Raw genomic sequence first — 23,289 nt, forward strand, 5'->3', positions numbered from 1 at the left:
TGGCGTCACACGGCCGTCCATGACCTTGAGTGTGTGAGCACACCCCAATACAAGCAGAGCTGTACGAAGCCATCCCTTTCCACCTACGCATCGGGGTCCAACCTCCTCCTGAGCCTTGTCTCATGCCAAGCTGCAAGCATGCGGTGAAGCATGGACCTGACCACAGAGAGGTCTGGCCCTTGTCCTCGGCTCCTGGAAGGTGATCTCTGGCCACCTGGAATGTCCTGCCTGGTAAGGGTATCTTGCTTGCCTCGGGGGGCCTGGCCACTGGACAGTCTAACAGTGTGAGTTATGATGCGGGCTCTGGGCCACGCAGTGCCGGCCTGACCTCCAGGAGGGACTGGGCAGTAAAGGTCGGTCAGGCAGGTGCTACGTGAGGGAGGCTCAAGAAGTGCTTGGGACACCAGAGGCTTGGGTGGGCTTCCCTGGATGGCAGCACTCTGTGTGTATCATCGCATGTGCTTCCTCCCTTGGCTGAGTTTAGTCTGTGACCCTTCCCTGCTATAAACCGCAACCTCGAGTATAACAGCCATCAGCGTGTCTTGTGATTCCTTCTAGTGAATTACTGAACCCGACAGTGGTTTGGGGGACTGCACCCAGCTTGCACATGGAGTCAGAAGGAAGAGCAGTCTTGGGGACTGCCCCCTCTAAGTTCAAAGTGGGCTCTAAACTCTTGGCAAGGTTCCAAAAAGGAACAGGCCCTTCCCTTTCTGCTCGGAGGCCCCCCTTCTCCGGCACTCCCACCCCTGCCCCTACCCACCACGTCCTCTGGGACCCGGCTCCGTGTCCTGCCTCTGGCTCTGCCTCGCTGTGGTCTTCCCAATTGCTTCTCATTTGCCCCCGTCTCGTCTCTGTTCAGGCCACATCAGCGCCTGTCTGGCACTGTCACAGCCCCCTGACTGGCGCTCCCACCTCTAGTCTCTGAGCGTGAGCTTCCCACGCCAATGCCTGGCCTCGCCTGGCTCTCCACGTGGGGCAAGTCCCTGGTCTGACTGGACTCCCGGCCCACCCCCTCCCAGCGCCCAGTCTCAGTTCCTGCAGCCGACACTTTCACATCCTACTTCCTCTCCTTCCCAGCTTGACCTTGAGCTCCTCCAGGGCGGGGACCAGGCTCTTCCATCATCCCCGCTGCAAGTGGCCTGCGCCCAGCCACTCACACTGAACGCGGTGGCAACAATAAGACGCTGAAACGCTTGACAAAATAGGTACAGGCACTAGTTTCATCTCTTGCTAGTCTCACTCCATTTCATTGTTTTTCTAATTGTGTGGGAGGTGGTGGAGGAAGAAAAACAATTAGAGGGGAGAAGCTGTCTCCAAAATTCATTAGCTGCCTACAGCCCTCAGGTTGTCACTACCTTAGACACCAGCTCAGGAAAAGACGTCAAGCTGGGCCAGAGCTAAAGAGAAAATGAGCACGTGCCAGCCTCGGAAATAAATACACGCGTCGCCTCCAACACAGACAAACCGCTATGAGAACGTGTCCTTGTTAAGCCATCGAGAGCTTTTCGGTTCTTTGTCAGCCTCCCAGGCCGGCCCCTCCCAGGGAGGACCAGCCTGATGAGCTTTATATCTTCCGGGGACCCCGCCTTTGCTACTCAGAACCTTCTGGAAGGAAAGGAGCTGGGAGTTTGCGGCAGGATGAGGGTGTTTTAAAGTAGCTGCAGAGGTCCCTGCACCTGTCCACGGGTGACAGTATTGCCCCGAAAGCGTGTCTGTGTCTTCGTGGGGAGAGCCCCCTCCCCTGGCCCAGGCCTCCAGCAGCGGAGTCTTCTTTCCCAGGAGGGCTGGTCCGGCAGCGGAGGGGCCGCTGGGGGCAGGCAGGGAACGAACCTGGGGGCTCTTCAGGGGAAGAGAGGTGGGGAAGCCTCCCCTGGCCCCCTGAACACTGCATCCTCTGGCTCACTCCAGCCCCCAGCCCCCGACCAGTTAAGGGAAGCGCCGCTCACCTCGAGGGACAGTTACAGTATGCGCAGCGTAAGTACCGACAAACCCAAGACAGCCCACTCAACACTTCTTCCGCACCCTTCCCCAGTACCGGCCAGAGAACCAAAATGGAATGAACATAAAAAGGTTATTTAGGGGACGTGCCCGATACATTTAAAATTTTAAAACACCAGAGCGGAGAGAAGCCTTTGAGGTTACCTGCTTCAGCCGGCTCTTGATGGAAAAACCAACCAAGGCCCAGGGAGTGCGGGGTCCTGCCTGCCCAGGGTCAGCGGAGAAGACCCTCCAGAGCCTGGTCCTGAAGCCAGGTACTTGCGCTTGAGGCCTGTCTCCCACCCCCCCCCACCGCCGTGCTGGGAAACAGCTAAGGAGCCAGTGCAGAGTCTCCCCTGACAGGCACATGCCAAACCTCTCTGGTCCCCATTAGGGATTTGGTTGGAACTCTCTACTCAGCCTCTCCACTAGTTTCACAAACTCCCCATTCATTCATTCTGCAAATAATCTAGTGCATCCTGCACGCCAGGTACCCTGCTAAGCAATGGAGAGACGTTGCTATGTAACAGACGTGGCCCCTGGCCACGTGGCGCTTGTAATCTAGTGGAGACAGAGCTAAAATGGTGAAGAAACAATTATCTATAATCGCCAGTTGTGACACATGCTGTGGGGAAATGAATAGTGTAGAGAGAGAGAGAACAGAAGGTCAGATTGAAGCCAGACCTGAAAGGTGAGGAGTCCTGCAAAAACCAGGAGAAGCACGTGCCGGGGAGGGGAGTGTGGAAGGCTCTGGAACCAGGCTTCTCCAGGCCAAGCACAAAACACACCCACCTGGAGGGCTGTTAAACAGACTGGACTGATGGGCCCACCCCCAAAGTTCCTGATTCTGGGGTCTGAGGCTCAACCTGAGAGTTTGCATTTCTGACAAGTTCCCGGGGGGACAGATTTTCTTGGTCCAGGGAGCACACCTTGCAAAGCCTTGCTCTGAGGCACAAGGACCTAGCAGGAGAGAGCGTGGCTGGAGAGCAGCAGTGGACAGGGAGGCAGGGGAGGTGGCCTGGAGGAGGTGGACTGGTGGGCGGGGCGGGCTCGTGCGCTCAGGGGCCACAGGAAGGCAGGGAAGGTCTTAAGCGGGGTAGCGCCCCGCTCCACGTACGTATGAAAAAGATGGGCCTCCCCGCACTGTGGTTGAGCTGGGATTCACAGCTGGAGGGAAATTCGCTTCTCTCATCCCAGAAATGAAGGTTCACCCCGAAGAGGAGGGTCTCCGACCGCTCTCGCCTTCCTGGCTCTTCCCACTATGCAGGAGCTCTCCAGGGACCGAAGGGTCACGGTGATCCGCATGACCTCACGGCCCCGCCATCCTGTCACTGATCCTGCCCTGGGGTCTCATTCTGACCAGAGATGCCTCAGCAATTCATGGAATTGAATTAAAAAGCACGTGCCTCCCGCCGGTTCAAACCCTCCTTTTTAGGAGCCAGCTAGGGAAGGTGGAAAGGCCGTGAGCCTCATCAAAGGCCATGGGGCCCGGGATTAAACCCTGAGCCTGCCCATCACAAGCTACGTGACTCTGGGTGGGAGAGTTAACCTCTGTGAGCCTCTGTGTCCTCATCTGTAAAATGGGCTTGGATTTCAGGGAAACGGAGAGGACCGAACAAGATGATGCCCTGCAAGGTGCCCCTCATCCTCTCTCTAGCAGGAAGGACAGAAGTTAATCACTGGGGACAACTCTAGACCCTGATCAGCCTGGAGACAGCACCAAAGGAGTCCACATGACAGACCTTGCTAAAACTAGCCCTTATTGACCACTGGCTCCCACATACATCTGCCTTCCCACAATTTGCCACCCTAGAAAGTCAAAGTCCTTTTCCTTTGTCTTGTCACTTCTCTACATATTTATGGTTCTCTTGTTAAGACGCTATATAAGCCCGAGTTCTAACCAACCACCCATCCGAGTTACTCATCACCGGGGCTCCCGTGGATATGTGCACGTGTGCATACGCATGTGTTAATAAACTTCTGATTGCTTTTCTCTTCTTTATCTTCCGTCAGTCTAATTTACAGGGCCCCCGGTCAATGAACCTGAGATGGGTAGAGGAAAAGGATTACCTTCTCAGCCCCTACACGCGAATGAACTACCACTCTCTAACCCTTACCACAGCCTAGTAAAGCAGTGCTATTACCCCATTTTATGATGAAGCAACTGAGTCTCAGAGAAGCTAAGACAACTGCCCAGAGTCAGCTGCCCGAGTGGGAACTGAACACACACCACTCTCTGGCTCCAAAGGCCACTCCTTCTACCCCACGCCCCAGCCGGATTCTGTGTCGATCCTCTGTGTGCATCCTCCCTGCCAGACTATAAATTCCAGCGGGACAGCCTGGAATCCTACCTACGGCCTCTGTGCATCCTGCCAGATAAGATGGCCTAGATAATGAGGAAGAGGGGGTGAACCCTCTTGACTTTGAACCCCACCGCACCTGGGGGTTCCCAAGCCTCCACCTCAAGCAGATCTCACCACATGGCACGCTCAGCAGAGCAAGGCTGTGAACCACGCTCCGGGGCAGGTGACATATTAGCTTCGCTGAAGAAGGCTTACCCACTGCGGCAAACCTGCTGAAAAGGCACTTAGGACAACCCCGGGTGCTGTGCAGCAGAAAACCATCCCTTAGCTAAACCGTGCTGAATTCACCATTAACAGCTTCTTGTGCTTTAAAAAAAAAAAAAAAAAAATGGGCAAGAAACGTACAGCTATATTCCTGAAGGCAAACAAGAACAAAGAAAAAAGGGATCAATGGAAAATATGTTTCCATTAAGACCCTGTCGGAGACACTGAAAGTCACTGGTGGGTAATTTTTTAAACCAACAAAACAATCCAGCATTGGAGAGAACGCTCTTAAGACAATCAGAGAGTCGGTCTGCCAATCCTAATTGCAGGGTGTGCTTTCCTAAATGCGCCCTCATTCTCTCGCAGAGGGAGGAGAGAGCATTGTAACTGGGAGATCGGCGCGGGAGAAAGCAGGGAGCCAGCTGAAAGGGTCCATCAGCTTTTACAGTTTTTACATCCATGAATATTTGTTTTGCATTAGCCACCGCTCAAAGGCGCGGGGAGAGGCATTTGCACATTAAAATGCTTCTCTGTTTATCTGCTAAAATCCCGATGCACAATGCCCTCGCATAATAACCGCCGAGCAGCCCCTCCGCGTACGCACAGGCATGGCGTTGTTAAGAGTGTTGTTGTAGACACAGGCGCGCAGTGAATAACCCAGCACGCAAGTTTCAAAGAGCTGCAGCGCTTCTGTCACTTTCTCATGGAAGTCATCCGCAGATTTATTCGAACTTGCAAAGTAGAGATAGTCTGAGTACAACCTGTGAATAAAACAAATGGGTATCTTTTACCACCGGGAATGTGAAATCTCGACATCGGAGTGACAATGGAAATCTACAAGCAATTGTATGACCTCATTTGGTTCATTAAAACACAACCATTCCTCTCGCCACCCCCCCACCCCCCGCCCCACCGCCCCGGCAGAGAGCCACTTCCTACCACCCTGGACACCCTCACCCATCCCAGGGCCACCCGCTCTCCTGGCCCCAGACAAGCCACCCGTAGTTTCTGTGGTTTCTTTTTTTTTTTTGGTTCTTTCTAGGCGCCTCAAGCCGTGACTGTTTTCACAGTAACAGTGAACTTCGAAACACCAGATTACAAAGACCGTACAACAGCAGAGAGAGGCCGTGAAAATTTTACGTCCCCTCCGGTTCCTCTCTCCTCTGCCGGCGGCAGTAATAACGGAACAGCTGTCGCTCTCCCCGTATTACAATTCCGCGTGAAATTCCCAGCCCTTACCACAGACTCTGAACGTTAAAACAAAAATTATGAAACGTATCTTTCTAGGTTGATAGAGACCTATTTTTTAACACAGTGTAAAAATACCCCCATGTACGCATGCAGAGGCCTGTAGGCCTACATGTGTGTCCACACACATGGATCTGTTCACACAAACCCCACCACACGTATGTAACAGTGTTTTCACACAGGAGCAGACAGCGTCTCTCTTTGACCAAACTGTTCTCAGGTTCCTCTGAACCTTTTTCCCAACATGGCCTTGAGTTTTAGACTTCCTTGTGGGTCTCCGTATCGCCGAATTTCAACAAGAATCCTGCTAGGTCCGTTTAGCCAACCCCCCCCCCTTACCCCTGCTGTTTCTTCTTAGTAACTTCCCATCCACCGACCCACATCCTCCTTGGCTATAAATTCCCACTCTTCCTTGTATTTGGAGTTGGCCACGATCTCGTTCCCCTACTGCAAGACCCGACCACAGGGGTCCCTGCACCTATTGCTACAGCCCTGAATAAACTGCCTTTTACCATTCTTTAACACGAGTCAGAATAATTTTCTTTCTCTCTTTCTTTTCCGCAAATCTTCTGAAAATATACTTTACTGGACTTTCAACATTACAGACAGATACTTTCTTTTACCACGGGATAATTCTTTTCTTATATCAAATAAACAATAAGTAAAACAAAGCAAGTTACAGCACTGTAACGAGCACAGCCTTGTTTTAAGTTTTTGGCCCCAGTTTCCCCTGTGGTCTCAACTTTTGATGCCCAGGCCCGCTCTCTCTCCCGTACTCTAAGTCATAGCGGGGACGCGGTGTCTAGCATTAAATTCGTCTGTAAAACAGGAGTACTAATTGTGCTTTCCTCGTGGCGTATAAACAAGATAATCCATAGACATCCCAGGGGTGACCCTCGTTATCAGCTTCTTATATATCCTTCCAGAAGTTTTCCGTGCACAAACATATATCTGCATATTTTGTAGTTTTTTAAAACATAGATGTATCAGGTCATATTGGATGGGATCAGTTAATGTATCTATTATTACGGCACTCCCCTATTTATTTAATTTGGGGGAATTCTGAACATCCGTAAAAGTAGATAAGATAGTACATACACAGCAGCCCAGTATAAACCTTATTCCATTGTCACCCAGTAATTTTTTCTTTCTTTTTTTTTGGGGGGGGGTGGGGCCATGCCACATGGCCTGCGGGATGTCGGTTCCCTGACTAGAGATTGAACCTGGGCCACAGCAGTGAAAGCACCAAATCCTAACGACTAGACCACCAGGGAACTCTCCAGTCTTCTTTTTTTTTTTTTTTTTTTTTTTTGGTGGTACGCGGGCCTCTCACTGCTGTGGCCTCTCCCGTTGCGGAGCACAGGCTCCGGACGCGCAGGATCAACGGCCATGGCTCACAGGCCCAGCCGCTCCGCGGCATGTGGGATCTTCCCGGACCGGGGCACGAACGTGTGTCCCCTGCATCGGCAGGCGGACTCTCAACCACTGTGCCACCAGGGAAGCCCCCCAGTCATTTTTTATATTAACAGAACTTCTGAGTTCTGTTGTGAGTTTCCTATGCCCTTTTCTCCTCTGTTTCTGCAGGCAGAAAGGGTAAGTCTTTATCTTTTTTTGCTTTTCAAAAATCACCCCTTTGTTTCTGTCTTATGCCTTTTTCAATGCACACCCTCTAGGGCCCCCCACTGCTCTGCCCGACACCCTCACACTCAACCCCCAGCTGCCCAGAAACCAGGCTGATTCGGACTGGCTCCCTGCTCTGTGGTGTCACGTTTCTCTCTTTCTCAGCTCCATACTTTCTATTCTGCCAACTTCTCCAACCTATAGCTTCCCTCTTTCCAGGGAAGGAAATTCAGCAAATCGTATTAGGTACCCACAGGTCTGGGGATTGTAGATGTGCACCGCTGATTGCACCCAGGGCTTCTGTCGTGGCACTCAGCCAACCTCACCCCTGCAGAGACGGCAGTGCCTTTGGTGCACAGGTCAGCTGCAAACACTCCTTCCCCAGCACCCCTCACCTCTCGCTACAGCTGTAGGCGTTTCCAAAGATTTCCTAAAAAGAGCAGAGCTTCTCAGGGACCAGACTGTCTTCCCCTCCGGCGTTTGGCACAGTGCCTTCTACACGGCCCTTTAGAAATCATCCACTGCCAGTGTCCACAGAGGACACCTCTGAGAAGTCTTGAGATGTTTGGGATCTGCTCACAGATTGCCTAGAATCCGAACACACACTGGAAAGTGTCCGTACATCTCAGCCTGGTCAGCCAAACCTCCAAAATGACTTGCTTCAAGACTAGTCGTTAGAGATGCTCAGGTGAGTAGATCCTCCCCCAGATCCATGTTCACCCAAATACAGGACCCAGATGACACTACATTTGTCCCCCCATTACAAGTGTCCCCCCACATTGGCTGTGCTGTTTTCCCCCTTCAAAAACAGGACCTCCATCAAGACAAACATGGCACCTGTCACTGCAGGGTCGGTCATAGTAGAATCTAAAAGCGGATGAATAAACGCCAAAACCAGATTTGCATGGACCTCAAAGTGCAGTTGAGCTGTACGCAACTGGGCACCTTGTGGCAATGGGTCTGATGGAGGTTTCTTCTGGCTCACACATTTCCTGTAAGTGCTGTCGATATTACGACTTTGCCCAAGAAAGACGCCTCTGAAACTGTCATCAAAATCTGTACCTAATTGGAAGTCCAAGTCCAGAGTTCTTACCAAGGACTCCCACACAGCTATCCAAATTTGTTGGCAGAATTGGAATTCTATCACGTAAACTGCCACTTAAGAACCCAACCCTCGGCTCAAGCTTTCCACGCTGAGTTTATTTTGTGGTAATAACATTTCTTGTAGGCGTGTGGCTCATAAATAAAACAAGAGCCTCTAAACCTGGCTGAATTTTAAACACATAGTAACTTCATGAAGAATATTAACTTGATAAAGAATCTTTCCATACAATTCTCTAGAGATCAAGAGGTAATTCTAGGGGACAAACTGGGACGTGTTCAATGGTCCAACCAGGCCAGCCCAGGCCCACCAGGGTGAGAATACTGATCGTCATCTGTTCGGGGTACAGTGAAATGAACTCAGGACCCCACCTTCTGTGAATCAGGTTCATGGCCAGGCCCACCTCCTCAGGAGGGTGACGGGAGATTTCTCCTGCCCCTCAGTCCCCCAGGGACCCTGGATCTGCCCACAGGGTGGGTGGTGGGCTTCCTAGAGCCCACACACATGCTGGGATGCATGTCTGTAACAAGTCCTTCATGCCCTATTTGAGCAGGGACCTCTCCCCTCCCCCTCTCCCACTTGGATTCTACAGATTTCCCAAAAGATATGCCCAAGTCCTAACCTCCAGTACCTGCAAATGGGATCTTATTTGGAAATAGGGTCTCTGCAGACCTAATTATATTGAAGACCTCCAGATGAGATCATCCTGGATTTACGGTGGGCCCTAAATCCAAGCACTGGTGTCCCTATAAGAAGAGGCTTGGACAGGGACACATGGGGCGAAGGCATGTGAAGACAGAGGCAGAGACTGAAGTGTTACCTACAAGCCAAGGGATGCCAGGATTGCAGAAGCCACAGGAAGCTGGGGACCCATGGAATGGATTCTCCCTCAGAGCTTCCAGGAGGGACTAACCTTGCCAGTACCTTGATTTTGACCTGTGCCCTCCAGAACCATGAGACAATAAGTTTCTGTTGTTTTAAGCCACTACATTTGTGATAATTTGTTACAAGAGCCCCTAAGAAACTAGTCCAGATTCTCAACCCTGATTCCCGAGGAGTCATTTTTGCCAGCCCTCTCTCCCACCCTGAGACCCTAGAAGAGTGACCTGTGTGTACGGGAGGACGATGGCCATGTGTCTTCAATGAACCATACTATGATTTCCCCACAACTACTCTCTAGAGAAGAGTCAGGTAATGACCTTGGATTAGTGCAAGCCACTTGGACGGGCTAAAACCATTCAGAAAACGTTGAGAAGGACAGCAAACATATCATGAATAAGTATCCAAACGGACCTCAAAACGCTAGAGTAGGCATGAAACGGAGGAGCACCCTAGGGTCCTCGCCCCCCGTGTCCTCGCCCCCCGTGTCCTCCGCCTGCCTTTTGTCTGTGGAAAAACTGTAGCCGAAGAATAAGTTTAATCAGAGAAGTGAGAAAATGCAGAAACAAAGGAAAACAGTGCAACAGACTAAGTAATACCAGTTTAGTCATAAAGCAAAGCCAAGGACCTTTAGTTCCTCCTCAAGGGCTACAGATCATATTCTGAGCCACATCCTGCGAGCTGTCTTATAGATACTGAAACCCTCACCAGGTGGAGGAAATTAACTACATGGTGACCAGACTGTAGCCACGACATAAGCTGCCGCAATTCCGAGAACTGGCCTCAAAGAAATGGGAACAAACCGACCCTGGAACTGAAGATTAACTCTACCTAAAACAATCGAGATGACGCTGGTCAGACCACCGACGACCGATTTCAAGATGACTGTCAGAGCTGGCTGTGCTGCTTCTGCACGCAGCCCCCTCCCTCCGTCTATAGAAGATCTTGCCCCGATTGTCGGGGGAGGGGGAGTCAGCCTTTGGACAGGCGTCCGCCCTCCCCCACCCCGCTGGTTGCCGGCATCCAAAGTAAAGCAAACTTTCCCTTCCACCAACCTGGCCTCTTTACTGGCTTTCGAGCAGCGAGCAGCCAGACCCCCACTTTCGGTTACAGGCACACTCATGTAACAAGTGGAAACGTAAAGAAATCAGCCTAAGTGTCCACATTTGAGTCTTTAAAACCAACTGTACAATGAGGAAGTAGGGGAAAGAGGCCAACCTGGAAAGTGCACAAGGGGTTTAGTTGACATAAGTATATAACGAATCCTCACAGAACTGCAGGGACACTGACGCGACTCCAGGATGCATTAACAAAGGTACGGCATTGAGAATGTGGGAGGGCGTTGCTTCCTCCACCCTGGCAGGTCCCAGCCCCAAAGGACACTTGCCTTCAGTGCTGGCTGACAAACAGTAAGGGGGAAGGGGCCGTTCCATCTGGAGAAGCAGGACTCAGCAAGAAGGGTGCCAGCTTCAACAGCTAAAAGGGTATTCGGAGCTGGGAGAAGACATGTCCCAGACTACTGAAGGACTGACCCTAGGTAGAAGGGCCAGGAAGAAAGGCTGGTTTGATCCCGTCCAGCATGGCGGAAGCGGCCCCAGTGGCAAAGGTCAAGGCTGGAGGGCCTGAGAGCTCCCTGGCTGGGTGAGGGCCAGATGACCCTGATCCCTGCCCCCAGCCCTGAGTTTTGGTGCTGCCAACCCCCCTCCTGCGGGACCACCTCATCTTCTGACTCTCAAACCCTCCCAAACAGATGGGTGTTATATGTGGCCAGAACTGTTTCCAACAGCAATTCCAAATATAAGTCCAAAGACATTCCAGGCCTCTGTGCTGCGGTTATTTTGAAGGCCGCCGGGGTGGCCCTGGGATGGCAGGCCTGCTCATGGGGGTGAGGCGCCTTTTCTGTCCGGGGCAGAGGTCCCGGGACCCCAGCACGGCTGGGAAGGGGAGTGGATGTGGCAGGGGCTCCCTCCACCTGGTGCCTCTGGAAGGGATCGCGTCTCTTCCCAAGGGAACAGAGGAGTGGCCATCAGTGAGCTTGCAGGTCTCAACATGTAAAATCTTGGTGGTTACCCAAGGTCACAGCTGAATGCACCCAACAGTGACAGGGCACTGCTCTGAGCCCAGGTGAGCAGAGATGGGTGTATTGATCATCCGGAAAACAGGGGCAACCACTACTCCGTGGGCCCCTCCTCCAGCCAGGCTCACTCGAGTGCTGTACAGGTTCAGCTCCCAGAATCCTCTTGGTGTCCACCCACCGCGTGCCTGCTCGTGGCTACTGAGGGCTGCCCTCCCCCGGCCCTGTGCTCGGCACTGCACGTGTATCCTCCTTCCCTGTTCATAACCAGCCTTTGAGATGTGCACTGTCGTTACCAGTCTTACAGAGCTTCCTAAGGTCCTGCTGCCCAGGAAGCCTCAGGGCTGGCCCCAAACCCACCCAGGCCTGCCTGACCCCAAAGCCCACTGACCCAGCAGGACCTGGCCCAGCCTCACAGTTTAGGGATGTAGCCAAGTCAGCAGCTGACTTGAGTGGGGCACTAGCCAGCTGATGCTCTGGGGGTTTTGTTTGTTTTTAAGATTTTATTGTTTTAGGTGCAGAGTGATTTGGAAGCAAGAGTGAGTTCTGTTACAGAACTACTCAGTAAGTTACAGGAGACTGAAGAGCAGCTGCACGTGTAATAGAGCAGCAAACATTCAGGACGAACAGGAGTGGCACTGGCGTGACCAGGAAAAGCAGATGCGTTTACGGACCACCGCACGGGCATCTAGAAATCACAGCAACAACAAACAGAGGTTCAGGTACCTGTCACAGTTTCCGTCCTCACTTCCTGACCTTTCATCACTTGGATAAGCTACCATTCATTGGTCACTGCAAATAGCTCATTCGATTTTACCCGTCTGGCTCTGAGAGGACAAGGTACATGTTGATCGGCCTTCCCTCAACGTGGGGCCCCTGCAGGTTCCGGCTCGTGCGTTACTTGTTCAGTGAGACCACCCACTGCGGCGGGTTTCTCGTCCTTTTGTGATATTTTTGTTCATACCATGTTTAAATTGAGAGGTAATCCACACACTGTAAAATTCACCCTTTTAAAGTGAACGATGTAGTCGTTTTCAGTAAATGCACAAACGTGCGCAAACACCAGCATCATCTAATTCCAGAACATTTTCATCACCCCAAAGGGACTGATGGCTTTCACCTGTCAGTCCCCAGAGGGCCTGGGTCAGAAGTCGCTCGGATCCCCCAGCCCAAGAGGCCCCCAGAAGCTCGAGCCTCAGGGTCAGGTCCGCCCAGCCAAGTGCAGGCTGTCGGAGGCCTGGAGCTTCGCCATCTCTCCTGGCTTCCGCTCACCCCTCGGCCGTCTCAGGGAGCCGTGCTTGGAGGAAAGACCCGGGCCAGATGCTGAAGCTGTGGATGCCTGGGGGCGGCCACGGCTGCTGGATGGGCTCAACCCAGGCCGTGCTCGCCCCGGCCTCCCTGTGCTCCCGGAGCACCTGCCGGCCAGCCACATATGTGTGAAAGGTCACATTTCATCACCAGCAGCCCCGCAGCGTGGGCTCACTGACATCTTCTAATCCACCCCCCCCCCCCCCGTGAGAGCACAGTGTTCCGCGGCTCTGGAGGGTCACATACACGTGGTTACCAAAGTGACAGCCAGAGCAGCCGGACATTACTCTCCATTTGCTGGCGTCCATATCCAAATCGCTGATTGATCACTTCCCGACCTCCGACACGGTGTCATCAATAATGATTATATTTATTTTTCCTACAGGAATAAGTACCCTTTAACGTAGCTGGGAAGGAGGCCCTTTCGTCCACTGAATCACACACCGTGAACATCTCATCACGAGGAACACTGAAGCAGGACTGGCCAGAGCAGCTTATTTGGAGGAAATGTCTCGAGTCACCCAGGCTGTGCCTGCGGGTGACACTGATGAAGTTCATTTTCTGCCAGAGAAGAACATACAGGCTTGGGCCTAAAAAGGTCCAAAGGGATGCAAAGCTTCTGGTTCATGGGGGTTGCCTGGGCAAGGTCTTCTGTTCCCCTTGAGCACGAGAAGGGTTCTGGGTCACCCCCCACCACCACCACCGTTTCTCCCTGAGCATCCAGTCACGGGGCCTTGGTGAACATCCACAGATGGAGGCAATGCCAACATCCTCTCTACCCACGAGCCCGGTATGTCTCACAAAGCACTTTCACTTGATGCGCCCGTGATCCCGACACCAGGTGTCTCTACAGGTGAGGAAAGGCAGGCGCACAGAGGATGGGTGGGGTACCCCTGGGTAAGGCAGCAGCGAAGCCAGACCTAGATCCCCAGGTGGCGGACCTCATTGCAGAGCGATGGCCACCACTCCCCAGGCTGGCCGGGCCGTGACACGGGCCGCGTTCACTCATCAGCCCCGCACTCTGGGTAGCAGACGTCCCTGAATTCCACCTGGTGGCCCAGAGTCAGCGCTCCGTGCCCGCATCACCTTCCAATCTCTGCAGACTGAGGACAGCGCTCCTCGGCACACAGAGCCTCCCTCTGCAGACCATCCATGTGGGAACACTCAGGTCTGCCAATGACTTTGTAAACACTTCCCCCAAAATAAACAGCATTCCACACACAGGAATTTTCAGCACGATGGTTTTTCTCCCACCAACAAGATGCGGTCCCTCCCCAGGCGGTCACTCCTGAACGGCTTTCAGAGAACAGGGCGCGTGGCCCCAGCCCGGAGCCGGCCAGCTCCCCCTCCCTGCCCTGGGCAGCTCACAGCGCAGCTCTATCAAAGTGACCTCACACCACTTCTAGGGCCCATACAAAGGTGTGTCAGTGACACCCAGACAGGCAGCTTCTGAGAAGCAAAATGCCTGAATTCACCAGGAAATTAACAAGCAGCTTAGGACGCTCCCCAACAGTCTTCCTCAAGACCGCTGCCTTAGGATTCCTAACCCTCCAAGGTCTTAAAGCGGGAAGAGGGAAGAGAGCAGGACCTGGGGGGGCGGGGGAGTGGAAATTGATCTGTGGCTGGCGTCACGGCCTTTATACTCCAACGCCCCTACACTCCACAGCTACATCTCTTGCCCACAGGGGAGCTCTCCTAATCTCCCTTTGAGACAGTTTACATTAAAAATCAATCTGTCGGTGCTAAACAACAGCCTGCTTTTTAATTCTCGTGCAAATCTGTTACAGAGAAAACATCTCACGGCCTTGGAGCGCCAGAGCTCCTCTTCTGCCTGAGAACATGTCTCTGGCACTAAATCGGTGCTTCCAGAGACCTGGAGAAGTTGGGCTGTTTGGAGAAGGTTTTTGGCACCTGTTGAGTCACAATAGAGATTCTCGTCCGGAGTCAGAGGTCCACAGCAATTCCGAAGCTTCAATCCGGCTCAGCTCCCTCCTACGAGACCTGGTTATTGCCCTGGGTCAGCATCCTGATGCCACTGATATGGAGATAAGTGAATGAGCAGAGTCCAGGCTTAGGTACCTACACAGACTGGCACCCTTACTGCTCACAGAACTTTGCAGAAGTGGGGAGCCATCCTGGTCCTGGCTGCAGTTCAGTCCCTTCACTGAAAAGCCCTGCCCCACCCGAGGTTCAACCTCCCCAGGTCAGACACAGCCAATGGCTGGTGGGTGGGAGATGCCTCGCGGAAGGGCCATCTCAGCTGCACAGCTCCCCGTGGGCTTGGCTGAGACCTCTGTTGTGACCCCTCCCTCTGTCAGTCCTGCCCTGTCGCCCCTCACAGGGGTTGTCCCGAAAGCACTCATAAACCTCCTGCACACAAAATGCTGTCTCAGAGTCTGCACCCCACTAACTGACCTACGGTAGAGGTGAAAAGCTTGGATCCTCGGTCAGACTGACATGGGATTGAATCCCAGTCTGGCCACTTATTAACCAGGTGACGGTGGATAGGTGACAACCCCACTGAGCCCACACACCTCACCTGTGATGCATCATGACAGCCCTCTCACCTGCTTGCAAAGTTCAAAGGAGGCGATGCCTGAAAAGGGCTTAGCACAGAGCCAGGGTGGAGTAAGTGCTCAATTAATGCTAGGTTCCCACCCCTCCACTGGATGAAGACTCCAGGAGGGCAGACAGGAAGGACTTTGCTCTCCAATCCATGCAGTGCATCCAGCACATCAAGGGTGCTCAATAAACGTCTCATGAGTACACGAGTGCTTAGTTTGGTTATTGTTATTATTTGCCACTATTGTGGCCTAACGATAATAGCTAATAATTATATAATATTTACCACTTGCCCAGCACTGTTTAAACATGCTACACGCATTAAGTCATTTAATTCTCACAACTCTAGAGGTAGGACTATTTTCCCCCATTTCACCGATGAGGAAATGAGGCACAGAGAGGTTGAGTAACTTGCCCAAGGTCACACAGCCAGTGAGTGGCAGAGCTGGGGTTCAAATACAGACCATCTGGTCCCTGAGGCTGTCTCTCTACCACAATGATCTTGGGTCCTTGTTCACCACCCACACATGCCACCAGCCACTCTGGAGATGGAGTGAAATTCATGAAAGGTTCAAGGTTCTAGTCCAAAGGTTCATCCCCACTCATTACTCTCTGTTTGAATGAACAACGGTACATAAATGGATGCATTTCATCTAGAGCTTCATTCCTTCCATTCCTAGTTTACCACCATAAGTAGAATAATTATTTAACCAGCCCAGTGAGCTGTTAAAAGAAATCAGTTTATAAAAGCACAGGAAGAAAAAAACTCCTTAGGTTCCAAGGCTCAAAACATTTGGGTCAAAATCAAGTTCTACTCTTAATGGAGCTGAGCTCTCCTTCCCTTCTTACTTACCTTCATTAACCGTGAAAACCAAAGGCTCCTGAGGTGGTCATTTCCATGCACTGTGGTAAGACTACACCCAGAATTAAGACCAAGATACAGAGACGGTAAAGTCCGTGACCGATGGCGCAGGACCACTCTCCGAACGCCTTCTGAATGAACTACATTGGAGACAACCACCTCTGCGTTAAGAGTCAGCCTCTATCAACCGTCTCACAAATGAAGAGACAGGAGGCCAGTGTGAGCACTGTTGAAAAGAAGTCTTTTCCACTTAAGCACTGAACTAAATGAAGGAAAATCCTGCTTGTAATTGGTGGCTTCTTTTTAATTAACTGGGCCGATTTAGCCTAGTTAATTCAAATTAATTAACTTGAATTTTAAAGTATCGTTATCTCTAACATAGAGAAACTTGCAACAGGAATTCCTGGCTGGCCCTTTTGGCCCTTAAGAAACATCCCATCCGCTTTCCACTATTCTCTCTTCCCCTCCAGAAAAATAAATGGACTTGCTGTTTACAACCTCCTCTGGAAGCTTTAAAGTGATTGATTTGATTTTGCTTACAATTCCAACATTTTCAAACCGTCTGCCTTTGATCAGTTATAGAAATAAAGGCTAAATGTCAATCTAAACTAGAAATAAAGGTTTCTCCCCACTCCCCTCCGAGCCTATCTGTAGAAGGAAAGAACAATTTGGTCCAATCCCACTGGCAGCAAGCAACTCAGGGAATCTCCCACTTGCAGAAGTGCAAGGTCACGGAACGGCTGAAGTGGCTAACGGCACAGGACCCAGTTAGACTAATAGAAACCTGGGTCCCAAGTGTTTGTTTCTTCAAGAGTGACCTAACCACCCAGAATTTATCATCCTTTCTGGTTGGGATGGGAAATAAGCCAGTCATTTCAGGCCATGAGTCACGGGGTTCAAAAAAGAAGAAATTCCTATTGTTACATACTTTTATAAATGTTTAAAAAGCAATAGAACAGCTGCTACTGTCGGTAACCCACACAGAAAATACACACATGCACACACACTCCCCAACGCGTGTGCGGGCCCTGCCACTACACATGGTGCTACCCTGGTACTTGCTCTTCTTCTGGCTCTAAGGGTGTGCTTTCCTGGAGGAACAGAGAGCAGCACGGGCAAAGGAGGTGTGCAAGGTAACTTCCTTTTTAAAAAAAAATATTTATTTACTTATTTATTTATTTGGCTGCACCGGGTCTCAGTTGCGGCACGCGGGATCTTTTAGTTGCAGCATGCGGGATCTTTTAGTTGCGGCATGTGGGATCTAGTTCCCTGACCAGGGATCGAACCCAGGCCCCCTGCATTGGGATCGTGGAGTCTTAGCCACTGGACCGCCAGGGAAGTCCCGGGAGGCAACTTCTAAGATGGTCCCCAAGAGCCTCACTTCTTGGTATTCACTCCCTGTAATCTCCTCCCCTTGACTATGGCCTGGACTTCGTGACTTGCTTCTCAACAAGAGAACGTGGCAAGGGTGATGGGCTGTCACTCTGGTGCTCAGATTACCAAAGATGAAGGCTTCCAACTTGGTAGCAGCTCTCTCCTTCGCTGGCTCTGATGGAGCAAGCAACCTCTGATGTTGTCGAGGCCCAGTGGCAAGGTACTGAGGGAAGCCTCTAGCCGACGGCCAGTAAAGAATGGTGGCCCTCCTTCCAACAGCTCTTGAGGAACTGAATTCTGCTAACAACCACACAAGCTTGAAAGCAGATCCTTACCCAGTCAAGCCTTCAGCCTTCAGATGAGGCCCTGCCCTGGTGACACACTGACTGCAGCCTTGGGAGAGACCCTGAAGTAGAGGATCCAGGAAAGCTGTGCCAGGTTGCGGCCCACAGAAGATAGTGTGAGATAGTAAGTGTGTTGTTTTAAGCAGCCAAGTTTCTGGGTGATTTGTTACGCAGCAGTAGATGACAAACACAGTAGGCAACCCCACGACTGGGTCAGCTTCCTGATGAGGCTGTCACCATGGCAACCTGCCCTTCTCCTTGGTACCATCACATGCATCATGAGAGTCAATGTCTCACTTTCCTGACAAAGTACAGCTCCTGGAGGACAGGCACCTACACATGTCTGCTCAGCACCAAGCATGGTGCCCAGCATGTGACTGGGAATCGATGAACATTTTAACTGATGATCTCTTTCTGTTAAGTGAGCACCAGGAAGTTAAGAACCTTCAGTTTCTGGTATAAATAGAGTATCTGTTCCTTAAAAAAAAAAAAAAAAAAGGAAACAAGAGGACACCATGTTGGGCCCAAGAGCCTTCTAAAAGGGGGATTTGGGGCTGGGGTCTGAGAGGAGAGTCAGGCAGGTCCAGCTCCCCACTCAGTGCCTGAACCCAGGCAGCATGACGACCCTACCTATTAAAAGCTCACCTTTATGGTGCGTATGTCCTCAGAGGTGGACTCAGGACTGTGGGGAGAAAGGGACACACTCAGGGAAGCTGGCCCCGCTCTCCAAGAGAACACGCGGTCCTTCCCTTCGTGCTCTCCGTTCTCCCTACTCAGAACGCTCCTTCCCCTTGACCACCTTGCTACTCTGTTCACTTGGCAAACTCTTACCCAGCCCTCAAAACCCCGCCTGGCCTCAGCTCCTCCAGAATGGCCTTTCTGGACCCCCGACTAGGAGCTCCTTCCCTCTTCGGTGCCACACTTCGCCCTCCCTCCCCACCCAGGCTGAACCGCAGACGGTAACGACCATGGCCACGCCTGTGAGCGCCCCATCCCCAAGGCTCCCACCTCTGTGCCCAGGGAGTGACAGAGGCTGAAGTTTCACCCTCTTGGCCCTCTGGAGTCAAGGCAGTGTGACCTCCCACAGAAGGAGGAACAGGGAGATGTGACAGGAAGACACTGGACGAGCAGCGAGCACCCCCGAGAGAGAATGTTCCGGCCTCGTGAACTACAGCAGGGGCGGCCCGGGGGCGGGGGGCGGGGGCATGGCAGAGCAGCTGTGAAAACACCTCAGTGGGCAGCGTGGGGTCACTTAATCACCAGGCCTTTCAAGGCTGACGGTTATGTAATCTTGTCCACACAAGAATATGGCTGGTTTGTGTCAAGTGTTCTCAAGCCGTGGGGGACCAGCCCACGCTCTGAGCAGAAGGGTCAAATTCCTGCCTCCCGAGGTATGGGAACTAGCAGGCAGGACGTGGCAAGCTGCTCTGAGGTCAGGGCTGCCTCCTTAGCAGAGCAGATGGATTCCCGAGGCTGAAGGAGGTGCAGCATCGAGACAGTCCCCATGGTGCGACACAGGAGGGCTGCAGGGGTGGAGACGGAGCAAGGGCCATCCAGCTCTCTGACCAGATGACTGTGGTGCCCGGGGGCCGTTCAGAGACGCCACGATGGGAACAAGGAGGTAAATCAACAATTCGAAATGAAAGAAGCAAGATGTAAGACTGCACGTTCACACAGCTGCACATCACACACCCGCGCACACACATACTACACTTATCTACAAAGATACGTACTTTGGAAGAAACTAAGCAAAATAAAAATAATGACTATCTGGGTAAGAGATTATAGGTGTTTTTAAAATTGTCATCATCGACAAGGCTACGGGGCCAGGAATGTATGCCATCCAAGGAAGGAACTGGGGGGTATTAGTGTCCTAGGGCTGCTGTAACACTACCACAAACTCGTGGCTTATTACAGCAGGAATTTATTCTCTCACAGTTCTGAAAGCCAGAAGTCTGAAATCCAGGTGTCAGCAGGGCCGGTTCGCTCTGCGGCTTCTGAGAAGAATCTGTTCTGGGCCTGTGTCCCACTGCTGGGCTGCCGGCCTCCCCGGGCAGGCTCGGCTTCTGGCAGAATCACTCCAACCTCTGCCTGCATCGTCACATGTGTCCTCCCTGTGTCTGCAGGTCTCGGTGTCCAAATGTTCTCTTCTCATAAGGACACCAGCTCTTGGATTAGGGCCCACCCTCATCCAGTGTGACCTCATCTTAACCTGAGTCCGTCAGCAAAGACCCTATTTCCAAACAAGGTCACATTCACATACATCTTTGTGGGCGAGGGTGTAATTAATTAATTAAACCCATAACAAGAGGCATTTAGCTCAAAGGAAAATAAGACACAGGGCTGTGGCCGCCGTCTTCAATATCTGGCAGGCTCTTCCATTTAGAAGGATTAGACATGGTCTGCGTAGGGAAGAAGTGGGTCCGAAGTGTCGATGCTCCCAAAAGACAGAGTTGGGCTCAAAACAGGAAGGATGCTCTCTCAGAGCTGTCTGAGCAGGACTGGCCATCCTGGGTGGGGAACTCCTGGACCATACTGGAGCCTCTTGTCTCTGGTGTAGGGGTACTGGCCGGGGCGGGGGCGGGGGGCAGGGGTGGACTAAATGATTTTAAAGTCCTGGCAGCCCTAAGACTCTGCCATCCGCACAGGTGTCGTCAGTGACCTCAGCATCACCCAGTGCCGGCCTGGCCACCCTCAGACAACCCTCGGCTCAATACCGTGCTAGCCTGGCCTCATCTGTACCGGGCACCTCCTGCCCTCTACAACAAAGCAGCTCTGTCAGTCGTTTTCTGCCTTTTGGTGTCTCAAGGAAAGGTGGAGCTTGCACATTCAGAGTCAACAGGATAAAGGCATCAATCAAGTCGGGAGACAAGGAATTCTAGGAGTTAAACCCTGCGGAGAACTTCGATATCCCCAATTCTAAGGGCATTTTTCCTGGCCGGACATCACCCAAGGGGCATGTCCCGAGGTCAGATCGGCCGAGGCCGAAGGCCCACAGACCAGGGTCAAAATGGCTAAGAAAAAAGTCCTCGGTTTATTTAGATGCAGTGAAGATTGCCCCAAGAATAATGTTTACATAAGAAATAGCAGTAACATTGCAAGTTAAGCTTGTTTATTTAAAAAAAAAAAAAAGAAGCAGCAGCAAAATCTTGTTTCTGATGAGAAAGAAGACTGTTCTTCAGAACTGCCTTTTCTTTTCCCAGAACGAAAAATCTACACTGCTCACCTCTCCACAGGGTCCCTCAGCATGATGATCAGTTTCGCGTCTGGCTGAAAGGCGTGGATGAAGTCCTGGGTCAGAAAGGGGGGCTCACCATCCGTGCTGTTGTCGTAGAAGAACGTCCAGGCATTGTTATCCCACATGGTGGAGGCGCTGGCCTCCCCTGGAAATGGAACACGAGTGAGCAGTGCTGAGTTACGGGCTCCCACAGAGCAGCCTGAATTAGGGGCCAAACCTGGCTGTGATACCTTCTTAAACAGGTGTTAGCGGGTGAGCTGGTCTGCCACGCTGGCAGACGGGACTCCGGGAAAAGGAGGCTGATGACCACCCTCTGCCGCTGTGTCACCCCCTCCCCTCTGTGACCTCCATCTGGAGATCGAGGTGATCCACGCAACACTGAGCATCCCTCTTCCTCCCAGCTCCTCTCTCCAGGATGTGCCGAAAAACCTCTACTAGCATCTGGCCTCCCAATTTCACGATGTTTAACTTGCTAACGGTGCATAGCTCTGTGGCATTTTAAGGGTCCGCTGAGACTGTACTAGATGGTTCCCTTCAGAAAGTGTCAGGGATGAAGGAGAAGTTCGGGGATCCGAACTTCTGGGTTAATCATTTTGCTCCTTGAAATTGCTGTGGCGGCCTTTTTCACTGATCATTTACTTTTCTCCCTCTCAATGACAGTTATTGCTTCCGGCATTGTTTTTATCCTCATTTCTCATTAGGAAACTGCACGCAATCTGCATCAATCTTCCCTTGAAATCACAAGGGTCAGTCCCAGTGCACACTCTAAGACCAAACGAGAGGAAGGCTTTGCGGGAAGGCTCATGCGACCTCGGTCCTGCGTGCCCACCCACCCCGTCACCCTGCACACGGGTGGCATTCACTCAGTGCTGACTGCGTGAACAGGAAGCTGGTTCTAGCCCCTGTTTGATCACAGTCTGTGTGAATGAAGCATGATAACGTTAAACACACGTTCTAGGACAGGGGAGAGGACAAGACACAGACATTTCAACATTTATATCTCAGATAACTGAACCAATTCCCTGACTTTTTTTTTTCAGGACCGTCTTCAGAGATTTAGAAAGAAAAACAAATCAATCAATCATACACTCGATTTCCCAACACTTTACATGGGATTATATGATACATCTCCAAGTCACTTATTCAGTGAAAATCTGAGCCAAAAGGCTAAGTCTCTTTGATCAGTGATGAGCACATCACAGTCATGCAGAGTGTTAGCAGGGCCCTATTTATTCTGTTGGATGTGCAGTCATGTCCAGGTGAGCATTACTATTCTGATCTTTATTTCTATTTTTTTTAAGAGATAATACCATAGAATACAGAAAAAACAAGTCAATCAGAAGTCCTTTGAAAATTCTACTCAAAATGAATAAGGGAATATTAGGACAAGGGAAGTATCTAAAACTAAGTTGGCACAAATTTTGTCAGTCCCATAAATGAACTGGTTCTATGCTTGTCCATCCACCCGTCCATCTATCCATCCTTCCTTCATTCATCCTTCATCCATCCAGGCAGAAAGCTCTGCTTTGGTGTCTACTATGTGCCCGGCACTATGCTTGGCATTGGGGATAGATGCAGGAAACAAGACAGACCCTTCCCTCTCAAACCTCACAATCTAGGGGAAGATCAATAATTCAATAAACAATCAGAGCCCCACGTGAGCACTTTGACAGGGCAGAGCCAGGTGGCCATGAGAGCAGAGGCAGGGGCCTTTCTCTGCACTGGGGAAAGGTTCTCTGGCCTTTCCCCAGCCCAAAGAACCCAGCCACTTGAGTCCTTCATGACTCCAGCCATTAGCCCAGACCATTGAGAAAAGGCCCTCTCTGACCCATCAGCCAAGATGAAGAAAGACCAGTATGCTTCTACCAAGGATCTAACGAAAGAAGCTGAAGCAGAGTTAAATCACATTTCAGGGCTGGGAAGAGCCCAGAACTGATCTGGCCCAACAAGTCCATTTTACAGATGAGCAGACTGAGTTCACGAACACAAAGACCGACGTGTCACACGGCACAGAGCTGGCTGGTGGCACGATCAGAGCTGGATGCCAGCTTTCCATCTACCGTAAAATTCAATAAACTCTGCTTCAAGTGAACATCAGAGCTGTAGATATATTCCTTAGTTTTCATTTCTAAAT

General features: G+C 51.5%; 1 protein-coding gene across 10 annotated transcripts in view; it reads right to left on the reverse strand.

Annotated features, from left to right (window-relative positions):
• The window catches only part of CHST15 (carbohydrate sulfotransferase 15), a 100,964-nt gene that overhangs the window by 20,373 nt on the left and 57,302 nt on the right, over positions 1 to 23,289 (reverse strand). For all 10 annotated transcript variants that reach the window (XR_016388193.1, XR_016388194.1, XR_016388191.1 and 7 more), the window contains exons 5-6: positions 21,144 to 21,300; positions 5,149 to 5,305 (exon numbers count right to left, since the gene is read on the reverse strand). Coding sequence is in view for 4 of the 10 variants with exons in the window: in XM_022568512.3 (XP_022424220.1) it covers positions 5,149 to 5,305; positions 21,144 to 21,300 (314 nt within the window). In the remaining 6 variants the exon portion in view is untranslated. The remainder of the gene's footprint in view (positions 1 to 5,148; positions 5,306 to 21,143; positions 21,301 to 23,289) is intronic.

Source organism: Delphinapterus leucas, chromosome 16, assembly GCF_059928025.1.
Source record: "Delphinapterus leucas isolate spDelLeu-1000000601 "Yukka" chromosome 16, BTC_Dleu_Yukka2, whole genome shotgun sequence".
Lineage (NCBI taxonomy): Eukaryota > Metazoa > Chordata > Mammalia > Artiodactyla > Monodontidae > Delphinapterus > Delphinapterus leucas.